Source organism: Lissotriton vulgaris, chromosome 7, assembly GCF_964263255.1.
Source record: "Lissotriton vulgaris chromosome 7, aLisVul1.2, whole genome shotgun sequence".
Classification (NCBI taxonomy): Eukaryota; Metazoa; Chordata; class Amphibia; order Caudata; family Salamandridae; genus Lissotriton; species Lissotriton vulgaris.
Window position 1 is genome coordinate 1,588,949,929 of NC_141695.1, and position 17,913 is coordinate 1,588,967,841.

At 41.1% G+C, this 17,913-nt stretch overlaps 1 protein-coding gene across 2 annotated transcripts in view; it reads left to right on the plus strand.

Annotated features, from left to right (window-relative positions):
• Positions 1–17,913, plus strand: part of RTF2 (replication termination factor 2) — a 429,729-nt gene that overhangs the window by 336,550 nt on the left and 75,266 nt on the right. For both annotated transcript variants that reach the window (XM_086932494.1, XM_086932495.1), the window contains exons 7-8: positions 16,799–16,853; positions 16,937–17,017. In XM_086932494.1, the coding sequence (XP_086788620.1) occupies positions 16,799–16,853; positions 16,937–17,017 (136 nt within the window). The remainder of the gene's footprint in view (positions 1–16,798; positions 16,854–16,936; positions 17,018–17,913) is intronic.

The following is a 17,913-nucleotide window of genomic DNA, read 5'->3' on the forward strand; positions in this document are numbered from 1 at the left end:
AATGCCATTTATTTATCTGTTTTCAAAACCAACACATAAATAAAAATGTTGTCATTTACAATGCCAATAGCTCTAACTTTTGCAAAGGCGAGACCGTTGCATTGTAAATGCTTGTTTCCTACAGATGCTTAGGATGCTTTATCTATCAAAAGAGGAGCAGAGGCCACACCAGTTGTATGCACGACATATCATTATTTTCTACTTTGATTGCAGTAAGCAGTACCGGATGGATGATCAGGTGTTTGTTAGGATAGCTGGGGAAAGGAAAGGTGGTTCAGCAACCGACCTTAGCCTGATTATTTGTTGTACACCAAACTGTTATTCCCTGGCCGTGGCAGCTGATGAAGTGTAAAAGTGGTGGAGTGTAAAATTATTATTTTAATTCCTAACAAGCTAGCATAATTCTTTCAGATTGGAGAAAAGAGAAGATGCATGTGCAGCCGGCAGCCTTTGAAAATAGTATGTGTCAAATGAAAACATATTTAGCCTTTCCTCGCTCTGATAAAGGAATGTTCACTTGCCAAGAATAGCAGTAATAATTTTACTCCCCACCAATTTACCACTTCACCAACCAGCATTCTTCCCTTTGCTAGAAAGGATCCTCCTGCGGGCTTTTAGGCTCATTACTCTTGAGCAAGTACCCCAACTACTGTTTTGATTGGGTTGTTAATTTTTGGACACCTGCCAGGAAGCTAAATTGGTATCTGTCCATGCTTTCACTGGGAACCATCATCAAAAAATACTCAGGTACCCAATGGGTATAGTGTATTACAACTATTTATTAAGCAGTCGTTCACACTAAAATAAAGAGGGAATTTTTATTTTTGCTTCGAAGAGTGTAAACTATTCAGTAGATTTTTTTAAAGATGCTTAATATATAATTCTATAAACCTGGCTGTCACTTATTATTGTTGGTTGTCTCTATATAAATGTAAATTCAGTGTAAAAACTTGGTCTAGTATTCAGTGTGAGGGACAACAATCACCCACTGATACACGTTATCCGACTGGTAACTCGACAATACATTTCGACCCTATTAGCAAACCTGTAAAGGTCTCAAAAGAACGTTGACTGGCCCTGTGTTGGAAGGGTGGTGGCACTTTCTCTGGAAAAGTTGCGTTTTGAAATAAGTCATTGATGATCAGTTGTGCAGACAGAATTGACCAATGGTGTCTTATTAATGTAGAGTTCATATTACCTTGTGTCATGCAAACTAGGTTCCCTTTCTACTACTCTTTTAGAGTTTGTATGGGTATCTTCTCTTTTAGACTCAATTAGATTATCTGAATGCTTGAAATAATCTTCCTATGCAGAGCAGTTCTTTTAAATTCTTAAAAACTGTCCTTTGGGCACCTGGGATGGAACTTTCTGGTGTGTAAGAGGCTGGTTTTTACCTGTAGGGTTAGTGGGAAGCGAATTACTTAGTGGGCCTCAGTCTACCTCAGTCCAGACTTCGTGAGAAGAGACCTTTTACTTAATTAAATTGCAAACTGTTACATTTTTCTTCCTTGCCAGACCAAATGCAAAAGTAATTGATAGATCATTGCCACATATTGCTATGGATTATTATAAAAAATATTTTTTTGCTGTTCGCATTGAGCAATGTAAAAGAATGGGCAGTTCTGGAGCAACGCAACAGCCCATAACAACCTCTTTGATGTTATGTTAAAAAATGTATAACGCGCACATTTGAAGAACATAACTTGCAGATCATAAACTTATTTATATACTTGAGCAAACAATCATGAATCTAATGTGTGCTCGCTTGCTGTTCCAGAGTTCAGGCACCCAATGGCTTTGTCTTGAATATTATTATTCAGAGGCTCTTTATCAGACTTTACCAAAATTTGATCTGTACCAAAAGGACATCTTTCTCTTTACTCAATGATGCCTCTGGTGACTATTGGGATGCATTTCCCTGATCAATTCTTTTGAACACCCTTAAAAAGACCTAAAATCAACAGAATATCAGTTTGTAATAATTTGCCGTTTCAAAACTTTTTTCAAGACAGATTTGGTGATTAATTTATCTTGACTCTTGAGACATGAACCAACTCACTTTCTGACCGGTGTTCCTCTAGCTAGCCCTTTGTTTAGCAGCGTGACTTTGGGGTAGGTTTCTCTAATCGCACTGTCTAGTAGTTGGACTTTGGAAGTATAGTTTCTCACTAGTATTTTTGCGTTTCGAGCCAAATGTATGTGAACGATCAGATCTTTTCTTAATCATGAGACGTTCTTTGATGTTCCATAACATAAAATACCTCTGCCTGCATGTGTTATCCTGGGGCGCTGTTTGTTTCGAAGAATATTTCCCCCAAATATTTTACAGCAAAAGCCTACTTAAAAGCAATGTTTCATTTTGTATGCAATCACGGATAAAATGAGGGTAAAAAAGGAAAAGTAAGGTCTAACCGTTTGAAGCACTGCTCACGGGCCTAATTTTTTTCTCTGCATGACTTCACAAAACATTCACTAATCCGCATTTGTCATGTGTTCACTGTCATTTAGGGTGCAGACTGGTTAACCACTTGAGTCCACCTAAAACACTATTTTCCCCAAAAAAATTAGAACCAATCCAAATGCCACAAGTATTGACTTTGTGCGTGTTTTTATTCTGTATTAGTTTGATTGAGGCTGTTGCGTAGTCTTTTGCACATATCCGAGAAATTGATGTGTCAGATAAAAGGTTTGCTAGTCGATGTTAGCAAAATAGTTATTTTTACCAAACTTTTGAGTTTCCAAGTGGCTGTAGAGTTTTATTTTTTTAATTATTTTTCATGAAGGTTCCTGAGAGCTCCAAGTGATGTTTTTGATCCGTGCTTGTGATTTGGTTGTTAGCGGGTAAATCATTTAGTTGGAATGACCTTTGGTTGTACAGCCATGGCTTCCTTAAAGTACTCGTTTTCCCTTTTTTTCCCTGTTTGCCATGTACAAGTGCCAAGAAACTATTGAAGCGAAGCGGTTCAATGGTGCTTACAATCAATGGACACAAAAGATAGTGGAGCCTGTTTACGTGTAACTTGAAAAGTGAGGAGACTGCATATCTTTCAGGGTTAACTACCTACAGCACCACATCTTGAAAACTTGCACACCTACTACATGTCCCATACATGACCACCGCCCCCTTTCAGCCGTGCACTATGCAGAGCACCCCGGAACCTGTTGCAATGACCCTACCTTGTCGGGCGTATGAAGACCTATACACATGATACAGAGTTGTTGCAGCCATTAAGAAAACACTTCGGGCTTTGCAAGGGGTATTGAAATAAATGCTATACAATAACCAATACAGTTTAGCGCAGGATTCATCATTGAGGAATGAAGAAAAATAATTTCATTTCTGTGTGCTGAGTATTCAGGTTGCCAAAGCAGAAGATAAGTAATTGAAAGGATCAGACTCCCAGGATCTCCCACACTTAAACTGCCCTTTCGTGAAGTCTAATCCTTCCTTCTGAGATGGGCAACAGAATCAAAAATCCCAGTACGCGAAGAAAATGTGGGAAACCAAGACACACGGGGTGGCATAATCAGAAAGTGCTACTCACCACAAGTTAAATCCATATTGTTTTATGGAAATTGTGATCCCTTGGACAAGGCTTTCCAGGTGATACTTGTAGGAGAATGGTGTGCCCTCTGTTTGTGGAGGGACATGGAGGGACTTCCTGGTCATTTAGGATGATCTATACACAGGTCCCATACAGATGTTAATACCTCACTCCTCTCCGAACACCCACGTAGCACTTGAAGTGCACTTTTTGTGTACAGGTTTAAGCACAATAATATTCAGTTGGTTTTCAATTAACAAACATATAAATAACCCATATTATGTTATTAAAGACATTTACCATGTGAACTGGTGAACATTGTAACTGCTAGAAACATCTAGCAACAGATTCCTTACCTTTGAATTATCCCCAGGTTCCAGACTGGATCCAGATTTTTTTTACAGCAGTACCTCTGCGCGTTGGTAGTTGGTGTCGAATGACTTCATAACGACGTCGTCCACCGGATGTGTCATCGACAGAATCCTTATAGGCCCTCCTCCTCTGATGCACTGATGTCAGTTTCAGTTTCCTTTTCATGTTTCCAACGCGGATCCGGAGAACAGTTCCTCAGACCATTGTTTGGCATGTTTCAACATTTTTGTCAACAGAACAGTGTGTTTTTTCTCATGTCGTACGGGTTCAAACCCTATGGGTCCTGTGGATGGCAGATGTCGGCCACAGACTCTCATTCTGTTTACATGTTGTGCCTCGGAAAGCGCCATGACTCCGAGGAGTGCAACTTCTTCTGCCAACTTCGCCCAAAGGCGTTGCTGGAATGCCGCATGAAGCCCTTTACAGCACGCTTGTTGCAGGCTTCACGTTGTGAGTAGAGCCCTCTCCAGAGTACCTTTCCATGGCCGTCCTTCGACCTCGACGTCCAAAGGTAAGTTGAGACGTAAGAGGTCTAAGTCATGGCCCTCCCCGACTTCACTGTATGCGCGCCACATCTCTGATGCCCCTTCCTGACCTCTGGTTCAAGACTCGGGGCAGGAGTCTCCTCAGCGCCTCCCTTCCTTTCCTGGAGGAAGGCCGAGTCTGAACCAGAGGCAGGAGTATTGTACCTACTTTCATTCCCTCTTTGGGATTCCACCTCCCTCTGGTGCTCTTTTCAGTTCTAAGGATGTTGGAAAAGCCTTGCCATGCCGGCTAGGACTCCCTCTGCTTTATTTAGGCCCTCTGGATCCATAGTCCGATCTTTGCACATCGCTTTGGGGTTGCCACCTGCGATGCCAGTCCCGATCAGCCAACTTTGGATACCATCCTCTGTAGCCTTCGATGCCTGTTGCTCCAAGTGATTTTTTAAAATCTTTTCTGAAGCTGATTTTTTCTTCCCGAGTTCGGATTCTATTGAGTATTCTTCCTTGCATTGTGCGGCTGCACTGTTGACTTGTTACCTGTTCTACAGGGACCATCTTCGGCATGCCTTAGAGGTATCCCTAGAAATGTTTCTGGCACTTCAATATCCCTTGTAGGGGACCACACCTCAGATTATGTGCCTCTGGAAGCCCACACCGCCTTCAAAGCAGCGACCACTGCACACCACCACCTCATCAAAACCATTAGGAAGCCGGTGCTCGAAGACATAACCACCAGCAACAGACACAATAGCAAAGAACTCTTCATCTTTTATCAAGGAGTTCGCCAAACACAAAAGCGAGGCCACAGACGTCCCACCCTCCCAAGACCTCTGCATCAGACTCTGCACCTTCTTCTACCACAAGATCAAGACTATTTGCAATAACTTCGGCACCCAGGACTTCCCCACCACGCCACAACCACCACAACTGACCCCACCCTGACCGACTTTGCTCAGCTAGTCCCCACTCACCACTGATGACATTATAAAGACCATGAAAAGCATCCACGCCAGAGCACCTTCGGACCCCTGCCCGCACCGCATATTCACACAGAGCCACCTTAGCACCCGAGTTATACTGAACTATCCACTGCTCCCTCAAGACTGTCACCTTCCCTGACACCAGGAATCACGCTGAGATCAACCGTCTCCTGAAGAAACTCTCCGCAGACCAGACGGACCTCAAGAACGTCAGGCCCATCTCCGTGGTGCCCTTCCCATCCAAAGTCATTGAAAAGGCCATCATCGCCCAGCTTGCCGACTTGCTATCAAAACCAACCACGTCCTGGACATCTCCCAGTTTGGATTCCGAAACAATCATAGCACAAAGGCCACCGGCCTCGCCGCCACTGATGACATCCGCTACCTCCTGGACCAGGGCGAGACTGCAGCCCTGGTCCCTGTTGGTTGGCTTCAACATCATCTCCCACCGCACCCTAGCCACAAAACTCTACAATGCTGATATCCGAGACAAAGCTCTCAACTGGATCCGCTCCTTCCTGTCCGGCAGAACACAACTAGTTGTACTCCTACCGTAACTCTCAAAACCGAAAGATCAGGCTCCTCCCTCAGCCCCACCTTCTTCAATGTCTACATGACATCTTGAAGCCATCGTCCGGAATCACAGGCTCAACATTGTCTCCTGCGCCAATGGCACCCAGCTAATCCTCTCCCTCACCAAAGAAACCACTGTTGACAGGAAAAACTTCCACAAAGGAATTAAAGTTGTAGTACCTGAAGCTCAACTCGGGCAAGACAGAAGTCCTCACTCTGGGAGCCTCCCCCTCTCCTTGGAACAACTCCTGGTGGCCCTCTGCTCTAGGAAGTCCACTTAACCCCCGAACCACGCAAGCAACCCCAGCATGGTTCTCAACTTCTCACTCACAGTAGACCAGATAAGGCGTTACAGGATGTAAATAGCTTATTCAATTGGGTTGCACAACCCAATTTATAATTATTTTCTTTAATTATGTGGCTGGTGTGATATAATGCACTGGGGTGGTAGAGAATGAACATATAAAAACTAGTCTGGAGAAAAAACATTACCACACTTTATTGGAGTTTCCCTCAGTAAACAAAGTTAAAAGCGCAGCATGTGACAGATAAGATAAATGAATTGTGCGTGAATCAGTCATTTTTTCAGTAGCAGGTCGTGTATCATGATTTTTTTAGTAGCACATAGAAAACAGTCCTAGCCCCTTGTTTTCTTAACAAGAAATGTTGCACCTAAATATAGTTCCTCGAGGTCTCGGGATTGATGTGCACCAACAACGACTCTGGAAGTTCAAATATTTCTTTAGAATTATATCTTGTAACCTCACTGTATTGTATGTAACCACACCGCCTTTTTATGGTCACCTGGTCGCTGCTGTTTTCTCAACATGAGACTTTCATGTAGACGCTGGGCGTACTTCACACGCACTTGACTACGCCAACATGTTTGTAATAATTGTCATATATGTATTGTTTGTGTCGGGCCCATTTCCTTTGATATTTTATTTATTTTATTTAATTTATTTTCTTTCTTAGCTCAATGCCTTCATTTCCATTGTTTCATTCATGTATGTATTTTGTTGGCATTTTTTCTCAATAAAAATGGTTTGAATATAAAAAAGAATTGTATCTTGTTGCTGGCCCCTTCTTTCAGGCATCATTGCACACAATAGTCTCATATGTGTAGATTCTTCTATTGCCCCTAGTGGCAGAAAATGGGAACCTTTTAAAAGCTTTTAACCCCTTCCATGCTCATGACGAGCTCAGCTCGTCATGAGGCACAGTGGAGCTGTGCTTATGACGAGCTCAGCTCGTCATGAACAATGGGGTACGATGAGGATCAGCACAGGAGGGGAAAACCATTAGCAGCCAAGGTATTAAAACCCAGAATGACATCCCAAATGTCACTGGAGCCCCGTCGTGGTTATTTAATGAACATATTATGTCTATCACAATTACACAACATCCTAATACTAAGCAGCATAGCATAACGTAAACCATTCAAACACCCATCAATTAAACCATTCATTGACTCCAATGCTTTTACTTGGCTTTTTATTTATTGATTTACAACATCATATAAACAATTAAACATACAATTGATATTGTCTAAAAAGACCAAAACCATCAAAGAAAATTAAAAACATGATTGCATTTACATTGCTTGATTGAAAGAAATGATCATTTTGAACTTAAACATTTATTGTCTGATTATTGGTAAAAACTCTTAGCACTTAAATGCCTCTCTTCATGGCACTGTGATAGCAAATGGTCACCAGATTCGATTCCATGAATACACCTTCTGTGTATCCTACTTGAATATGGCAATTCCTGCCTGAGCCCCTGTAACAGCTAGTACTAGTAGGTTAATACATTTAATGTACATACACGTACCTTTTTAGGCTGTTTTAACAAGTCCCATACTTACTCTACGAGAAGCCCTGCATGTTACTATAGCCACCTGTTAACATTAGTTTTTACTCACCGCCTGGAGATCGGCCTTAATCGAAATGTAATTTGAAAGTTAGGCATTTTTTCAGACTTTGTTATGTCAGTCAGTGGATCTTGAAAAGGGCTCTTTAAATTTAAAATGTCCAACAAGCTGATGATTTTTTTTAATGCTTAATAAGCCTTATTAGGTACAAGATTGCGGAGGATAAAATACAATCATTACATGTGAAATGCCAATTGGTGGGAATAATAATACAGCAGAACAGAAAGACGTTTACGGTTTTTAACAAAAAATATGGGAGGAGAGGGAAGGAAAAGAAATAAAATAAATGCTACATCATACAACTGAGGATCAATTAACATTGTATAATAACATGGAATAACTTAAATATTTGAGATATGTAAAGAATGAGTATAGTTGCAAAAACTATTGAAAAATAAAAAAAGCAGAGAAACAATTCATGGAGGCTTAAAGTTTTCTGTGCAATTGCTAAGTTCTTGTCGCTTAGCAACCTTCAATTAATACTTTATTTCACATTTAAAGTCAAATGCAAAAAACATTCACATACAAATATACAGAGATGTCAATAAGTTATCATAAAATTGTCTTAAAAAGAAAATATTAATCACATTGTAGATAAAAACGCGTATGTATATCATATTCCTCATTCATCTGTATCTTAATATATTTTTTGAATTAGATTTATTCATATTGTGAATATTATAAGTGATTAAACATTTAATCAGATGTTTGCTACTCTGTGGGTTTTAAAGCTGTGCAAAGGAAGGAGGGCACCACCAGGCAAACATACAGGGTCTCTAGTTGTAACGTGGCACGCAGTGCAGAGGTATAATTATACAGGCAGAATTTCTTCAGACGTTTGCACAATAAATATTTTCCTCTCTAATTCATAAAAAAATCAAAAAAACAAGTGTACAATTGATTGTTAAGATCGAGAATTGCATGGACATAGTACTAGTAGGGTCTCAGAGAATACGTTCGCTGGATATCCCAGCATCATCATTACATATCAGACTACCAAGAAAAAGTAATATGTCGGACAAGGGAGATTGTAAATTGAAAATGCGCAAAATACGGGACCAAACATTTTTCCAGAATGAATCAGTAGGAGGGCAAATAAATCTGCCAAAGGGTGACCACAGGACCAACACATTGAGTTATTTGAACGAAAAAAAGTAGCAGTAGATATTGGTGTGTGGTATAACCTATGATATTTAAAAACATGGTTTGAGTAGTGGATGCAGATCTAGAGATTTTCAGTGCTCTAGTCCAAATCCTGCCCCGGAGATCAACTCTCCAAACACACCCCAAGTCAGCCTCCCAAGCAAGCTCCAGTTTAGTTTTAATGCGCTCAGAGTTTGGAGCTGATAGATCCTCTGTATCAAAGGAGCTTTTGGGAAAAGAGAAAGCAACTTGAGAAGGCTACCATCCGGAGTGGTATCAACAGATGCTGAAAGAGAATAGAAAACATCCAGAATGGCCTCCATAAGAAAGGAGTACTTTTACCAAAAAGAACGAGGACAACGAAAAGTAGCCTGAAATTGAGGAAAAGAGCAGGAATCATACGATCAAACAAATCCTGAACCTAAGTTATGCCTCTGAGTCTCTCAGCCTTCCAATTGAGAGGTCTATTATTAAGAATACGAGAATTATAACATAGGGGAGATTGGAGAAAAACCTCTCTAGAAAGAACCCTGGGTTGATAATGAAGGCGTAACAAAGAACAGGTATGCTTAAATACCGGAGAAGAGGTAACAGAAGTCTTTGAAGAAAAAGCAAGAACTTTTTTTCGCAGAAAAAGGTGTAAATAAAGAGTGGTCAATAATACACCATAAGGGTAAAAAGGGGGCGGAATCCGGAAGGAGCCATTTAGAGGCCTGTCGAAGACAAAAAGCTTTATGATAAAGTCGAAAATCAGGAAAGCGGACCCCTCCATCGGATCAAGATTTCCTAAGATGAGCTAAGGAGAGTCTAGGGGGTCCATTAGGATAACGGGCGGAAACATTCCGCCCGCCACCCTAACGGAGATTGGGACCGCCCGCCTAAAGGGCGGGGGTCCCGACATTGGCATTAGGATGCGCCCGCCACTGTGGCGGGCGCATTCCTCAAAGTAACATTGTGGCGGGCGGTGCTCACTGCACCGCCCGCCACAATGTGAAAAACAAATGCACGCATTTGCATACTCGAAGCGGCAGGCACCGCGCGGTGCCTGCCGCTGCGATTATGCAAATGCAGGGGGGTACCACAGGTACCCCCCCGTGTGCCACCCCCCTTTGCCCGTCACTCTGGGGGCCCATAGGGGCCCCCCAGAGTGAAGACCGCATGCCTTTCCGTGGCGGCATTGCCGCCACGGAAAGGCATTGAGAAATGCCTATTCTAATATGGATGGCGGTGTCTGATAGACACCGCCACCATGTTATCCCTTTTCCGCCCCGGCCGCTATGTGACCGGGGCGGAAAACAGGCGGGCGGTCTTTCCGACCGCTGCGCTCCCCTCCGCCATCGTAATATGGCGGGGGGGAATGCAGGGAAGGATGGCGGGCGGATTGCCTCCGCCAGGGTGGCGGTGGCCACCGCTACCCTGGCGGAGGAAATCCGCCCGCCATCCTAATGGGCCCCCAGGTTTCTTATTATTCCAAATGAGTCAAGACGTCCCCACCATTAGAGAAATAACGTGTTCCAAGAAGAGAGAAGCTTTTCAACACTATTAAGTATTGTAATGGGTTCTAAAATAGAGCTAGTAAAGCATATACCTAGATATTTAATGTTAGAACTGTTTCAAAGGAAACCAATAGAATCAAAACGTTGCTGTACACAAAATTTGGTAATCTGAAGAATCTCTGTTTTTCCTGAGTTGATTTTGTATCCTGAAACTAAAGAGAAGTCAGAAATTTCTTGCTATAAATGGGGATAGAGACATCTGGATTGGAAATAAAAAGCAGAATATCATCAGCATAAGCTGATAATTTTAGGTGTTGATCACCATAGTGAAAGCCAGAAATTGATTTATTTCGGGAATGAGAAAAAAAAGCTAAAATAAATAAGAGTGGTGATAGAGGGCAACCTTGACCAAAATCCAGTTGTAATAGAAAAAAGTGGGCGGTATGTCCATTGACTAATACCGATGCATGAGGGTTTGTATAAAGTAGAGAAATGAAAGAATGTCCAAATCCATGCTAGGCAAGAGCTTTAAGCAAACATGACCAATCAACTCTGGCAAAAGCTTTGTTTGTGTCAATGGAAACTGCTGCCATAGAATAAGAAAGATGAGGAGCCCTATTTTAGACATTGCAGAATAACCAAGAATTATCTTAAGTTAATCCTCCTTTAAGAAATCCACATTGTTCTTTACCAATTAGGTGCAAGTCTCAGAGCAAGTTTTTTTTTCAAAAATGTTATAATCTACATTTACCAAAGAGATAGGCCGATAGTTCTTACAATAGGCGGGATCCCAATCCTCTTTAGGAATTGGACATATAGTGGCTTCTTGAAACGTGCCTCCCGCTCTACCTGTTTAATGAAAGTAAAGAAAAAGTTGTAAATGCTTAGAAAGTAATGCATTTGAAAAATGCAAATAAAATCCCACCATAAAACCATCCGGTCCTGGAGTTTTGCTTTTTTTAAGAAAATTTAAAGCTTCGGAGATTTCCTCAAGTGATAAATCGGAATCAAGAGATGCGAAGTTAAAGGTATCCTGAAAAGGAGAAGGAATGTCACTAAAATAAGTATCAATAAGAGAAATGGTGACTGGAGACTCCGGGGTATATAACAGTGTATAAAATGTTGTGAATGCTTCCAAAATATCCCGGTCTTTAAAGTTGAGGGTTCCATCCATCGAGAGAATGGATTTAATGACAGTATGTTCCCACCGTGACTTAAGATAATTAGCAAAAGGGAACTTACCTTATTACGGTGACCATAATAATGAGCGCTACTACGTAATAATATAGAAGGGTCATTGTCAGTAGAGGACGTGTTAAATTCAATCTTAGCACGATATAAGCTCCTGTAAGGAAGTGTCAGAAGGAGTAGTATAGAATTGGTGCTCTAAGCTTTTAATGTTTGCTAAGAGAATGTTGAGCTTGGTAAGGAGAGGTTTCTTTTTTTGGAAACAATAAAGCCTCGAGCAACATCCTTAAAGGTATCCCAAAATAGCTGGGAAGAAGTATCTGGTGTTCATTCAATAAAAACATTTAATCAGCAAAGGAAGTGAATGAGGAAGAAAAAGCAGGAACCTTTAAAAGAGAATTATTAAATCTCCATCTATTGGACATGGGAATAGGAGGGAGCAACTCAAAATCACTAACAACCGGAGCATGATCAGAAATAACAATACGTTCGAGTGAAGAAGAAATAAGGTTTTGAGACGAAGTCTTAGAAAGAAAAATATAATCCAATCGAGTAAAGGACCCATGGGGGTGAAAATAAAGAAAATTCTGTTGCATCTGAGTTACACAAGTGCCAGGCATCCACAAGGTGAGTTTGTGAGATTGTGGTAAGGAATTGTCTAAAACAATTATGGGAAAAAAAGCGGACATTGAATTTCCGATCCAGAAATGGATCAACAATCTGGTTGTAATCCCTACCTAAAATAAAAATGTAATCTCTATAGTGAATGCATTTTTTTTGTAACATTAGGCCAGAATGAGTAGTCTGGTTTTCGGGCCATAAACATTAAAGACAGTTAGAGAGATACCATCAATAAGTAATTTACCCAACAGCCACCTTCCCTCAGAATCTATTTCTTTATATAAAACAGAACGGTTAAACTTTTTATGGCAAAGAATAATTACTCGATTTTTCTTGGTGGACATAGAAGAGAATAAGACCAAGGCAACCCAATTACGTTTAAGTTTGATGGCTTCCGCTTCCATAAGATGTGTTTCGTGCAAAATAACCAATACAGTATTATAGGAAGCCAAGTGGGACAAAATTCTCTGCCTCTTAATAGGATTAATAAAACTGTTCACATTCCAAGATACGACTCAAATGAAAAACATTAGCAAGACATAAAAACTACACAACCATCAGTAATGAGAAGAAAGGAAAGGAATGTAGAAAATAGGTAGGTATGGAAGGGAATATATACTAGAGTAAACAAAATAAGAAGAAAAAGAGGGAAAATAGAAAAGGAAAAGGAAAGAAGTGACAAAAGACACAGTAAGAAGGGACAGTACATGTTGAACTGACAACTGTACTACATACCATTTAAGGGAAAAATAAGGACAACAATAAGGAGTGGTGACACACAGATAAAGATGGCACAACCAGCAAGGGAGGAGGTATCGCGTCAGGACGCCAAAATGATGAATGGAGAAATGGGCAACAAAGAGTCCAAACAATCTACAAAGGAATTAAAGAAGAAAAATAATGTCAAACAAGTGAAATAACAAACATCGAAGTACAACCTGTATGGGCATACATTAGTAAAACAAACACAACAAACTGTTGTATAAAAGTGAAGGTAAAGAGGAAGGACCAGGACTCTCTCTCAATAACTTAGATGAGAGTGAATGAATTTCCTTAGGTCTGCAGGATTATCAAATGTAGAATGATATTTTAAAACGTCACTTTAAAAATACATGAATGAAAAAGTCCATCTTGTGCACGTAAGGCCCTTAGCGCAGGTCTTAGTTCAAGAAAGTATTTCCGCCACTTAGAAACATATTGGGAAATGAATAATTTTGCACCAGACCAAACAAGATGTTTTTAAATCTTGGCTGCATTTAACACTTGGAGAAGATCAGTGAATTGCAAAAAGAGAAGACTCACTCCACAAGGTTTTGAAGGAGATGATGTGGAAGACAGGCGAGGACCCAGTCTGTGAGCTTGCTGGATATTCAAATTAGTCGATGCCGGAAGATCTAGAAGCTTTGAAAAAGAGGAAGTGAAAAAAGTAACTGGATCAGTCCCTTCAAGACCCTTCGGAAGACCAAATAGACGAAAGCTATTGCACCTGTTGCTGTTTTCAAGATCTCCAGCTTACTTTTTAAGCAATGAGATCTCTTTCTCCAATGTCACAACTTTTACAGCTGCATCTTGGATGTCACTAATGTACTGTTACACCAAGTAAAGACAAGAATCCATAGACGACCACCTATTGTCCAGCACTTATAATCGAGTGCAAATCTCTTCAACAAATGGTCACAATGCACGTATCTCCTTCAGAACAGTATCTAAAGATGCAGGAGAAAGAGATTTAGGTGGAGAAGGAGGGTCTTGTTTGAAGCGTTTATTAGCGGTAGATTTTGCTTGCATCTTGGAAGATGACAAGGGCAGAGGTGTAGACAGAGAGGAGGAGGACTGAGCCATAACATTAGTAGAGTGTGAACAATCCATTTAGGGCACAGTAGAGGAAGTGTCAGACTTGGGTAAATTGGCAACGCAGTTCTTATCTGAATGCAATAAACCTTCACTTCTGCCCATAAGTCAATTTAAAATACGCAACAAATTATGCAGCCAAAAGCAAATATGCAGAGACCTCCCTAAATCACTGCTCCTACTGCAGAAAAAAACAGCCAACCAAATGGTGAAAAAAGCGTAGGAAAGTTCTTGCAGACCAATAAGGCTCAGAGCAAATGATACAGGAAATGTCCAATAGCATGAAGAAAAAAAAAAGAAAAAAACTACCACATATAAAGGAGACCAGTGCAAGAGGGAAAAAAAAGGGTGGCCGCAATGCAGGCACGAAGCTCAGGCGCCCATAATAGAGTGAAGGAACCAAGAACCAGACCAAAAAGCTGTCCTTCTGTGCAGGAGATGTTCCGATGCGCTTACCTGCCGGTTTCCAGAATTCAGGGTAGCGAAGGCTGCATATCAGCAACAGCGTTCCAGATGCGACAGGGAGCTCCGAATTTAGGCAGTCATCTTAGGCGTCGCCGCGGATGCGACCCTCATCACCATCCCCTTCCCCAACCCTCGTCAAGCTGGTGATTTTTAATTTTTACACTTGATGTTTGTTTTAATTCAGAAATTGTGAGAAAGAGAAAAGCAAAGCTCAATGTGGACATGTTACTTGTCTTTATTGTGATTTACTTATTAGCAACGCTGTGCTGACTTTTGGATGGAAAGACGTGCTTAGTAGTTTGAATCAATTATGTATGGTGGTGGAAGATTGGGATGTGCAGCTTAGTTTCACAGATGTGTGCATGGTTGTGGAAGATTGAGTTTGTGCAGCCTTGTTTCACAGAAGTATGTGTGATTGTAGAAGATTGGGATGTGCAGCCTTTTTTCACAGAAGTGGGCATGGTTGTGGAAGATTGGGATGTGCAGCCTTGCTACACAGAGGTGTGAGTCGCTGTGGAAGATTTAGATGTGAAGCCTTGCTTCACAGAAATGCGCATGGTTGTGGAAGATTTTGATGTGCAGTCTTGTTTCACATAAGTGTACGGGGCTGTTGAAAATTGGGATGTGCAGCCTTGCTTCACAGAAGTGTGCATGGTTGTGTAAGATTGGGATGTGCCGCCTTGCTTCACAGAAGTGTGCATGGTAGTGTAAGATAGGGATGGGCAGCCTCGCTTCACAAAGTGTGCTGTGGAAACATTGGAATGTTCAGTCCGGCTTCACAGAAGTATGCGTGGTTGTGAAAGATAGGGATGTGCAGCCTTTCTTCTCTGAAGTGTGTTTGGTTGTGGAAGATTGGGATGCGAAAGACGGGGGAGATATGTGGTGAGCAATCTCCGTGTGCAGCCAGAGAATTTGCAGCATGTTAAGCTCCATTGGGCTTTGTTCACAAAGATCTGCCCTGGAGCATATAAGATCTCTTCCATATTAAGTAAGACAGCCGATGATAGAAACCTGAAGACTTACACTAATAGGATTTCAGGTTCTGCAGGGACTACCTGGGCCCAATTGCTAAGCAGCGCAGCCCCAAAAAGGAGCATCTGATGCCAGCTGGACCTCTTTTCCACTCTCGGACACCACTGAGCAGACCCAATAGCACCACAGCTGCAGCCTGGCAGTGCCACCAATCATGTCTCGAAGTTATAAATGGTGGAAAAAAAACACTTTTACACAATTGAATACCTTACCTACTTGAGTGGTTGACCACAGTGCCTCCAAAGTTAATCGAATTGGAAAGGCGGGAGGGGTAGATTTGATCCTCACTTCCAAGACCGCAAAAAAATGGGTATTGCAGATACATCATTACATCTTGCCTACTCCTGTTGGCACAACAGCCAGCAAGTCATGCACTGTTTGGCAGAAGGCCGGAAGTGGCGATAGATACGGGTTTTAACTCCTGCATTACTACTGCATAGAAGACACGTAACAATAACCGTCTCTGTGGTATTGCATCCCTCCTTTCGAGCATAGGCTGAAACACGTCGGTTTTCCAAATAGGTGTGTTCGGTGTTTCTTGTTGTAATCATTTGTTAGAGTCTAATTTGTTTCAGAAACAAAATTGTAAGCATCACCAAGCACAAGAGGCAATACAATATCATATCAACACAGAAACCTCCCTACGGTGTCATTCAAACCTTTGAAAATTTAGAAAGATAATGCGATATACTCGTTTCCAACTAATATTGTGCCTAATATCGCACTGTTTATGCTATACAGTTACTCCTAATGAAGTTCTGGGAATGAACCAAATATTAAACGGACATTTGATATTCTCCCACCATGTTTGTACTGTTTGGAGTCTATTTTGTCAACCCCTTAATTATATAGTCTTTTCCATGTTTTTGTGATTCATATATCTATAGATCTATATTACTCATGCTTTTACATTTGTGAAGGTTGTACTGCATCGCAGACATCTCTTGATTGCGGGCATTTGGGTACAGTTATATACAATGCCCCTTGCTACGTTCTAGGATGCATCTGAGTGTGGGATGCTTAATGAAGGGAAGATCACTGAACAGAGAAACTGTGTGACGAAATATATGTATCCCGAGACTAATCAACTCTGTTACTGCGTTTGTCTTTTCAGAAATCCAAAAAATCCAAGGCCGCAGAAACCATCACCCAGCCAGATACTACTGAAGGTACTGGAGATGCAGTATAGCGCCCTATAAATTGTAAAGTGTTTAATGCCGCCTTTGCTTATTTGCATATTTTGTTTTTGAAGCTCCTGGCCCTTCTGAAGTGAAGCTAGTAAATGGCATTCCGTTGAGAGAGAAGATTCTTTTTGTGTCTGGAAGCAAATCAGGTTGGTTGAGTACCTTCACTTCAAGGTGACATCTTTTTTCGTTTTTTACTGTTTGAAGTAGCTCTGTCGGTTTTCTTCTTAGCACAATTCTTTTTCATGTTTGGCATTTCCACATTATATGTTATTGTATCCAGTATTTGCATGGCACAGGTACCACTATCGTGACTTTGAAGAACTTAAACTGTGTGGAGCTTTACTTGTAGATCTCTATGTTTGGTTGGAGAAGGAGTGGCCGGGGGTATATCAGTTGTGGAAAGATTTGAGTTTGGTATGTGGGTATCTGACAGATGGTCTGATCATGTCATAGTAAACTTATCAATGCTGGATTGTAAACCAGTGTTTGTTCAGCTATGTGGTAAGTGATAGAGCCATGTGTATAATGGTGGGCAAAGCTGTGTTGATGACGTATAAAATAAAGTTGTTAACCACAGTAAAGATGGCTGTACCATAAGCCTTTCTTCCTTTTGCCTTTGGTGCCACCATTGGCAAGAGGTGTACTTTAAAAAGGGGGTGGGGAGAGCTAACCTGCATTCAAGATAGGAGAAGCTTGACTTTTGCAAGGAGAGTTTGAGGAGTCCTCCATGAGTTTTTATTTTTCAATGTGGTAAAATGGGGAATTTGCTAGCACAATTCCTGTAATAAATTGACCACAACCCAAAAAGCGTTTATAGCATTTCTAAAGGTACACTCATAATATACAGATTTAAGAATTTGTATTGTACCAAGAAAGCTGGCATTCCCCAGTTCCTCCTTGCTCCCTCATATCAGATCATCCTTTTCTTGGTCTTGTTTTCCTTTGCTATCCCCTTCTTTTTTAAACTCCTTCGCCTTATGATGTATCACTGTTTCTCCATCCTTTCGTTTCTCCTTTTATCTTTCAATCACCTCCCTACCCT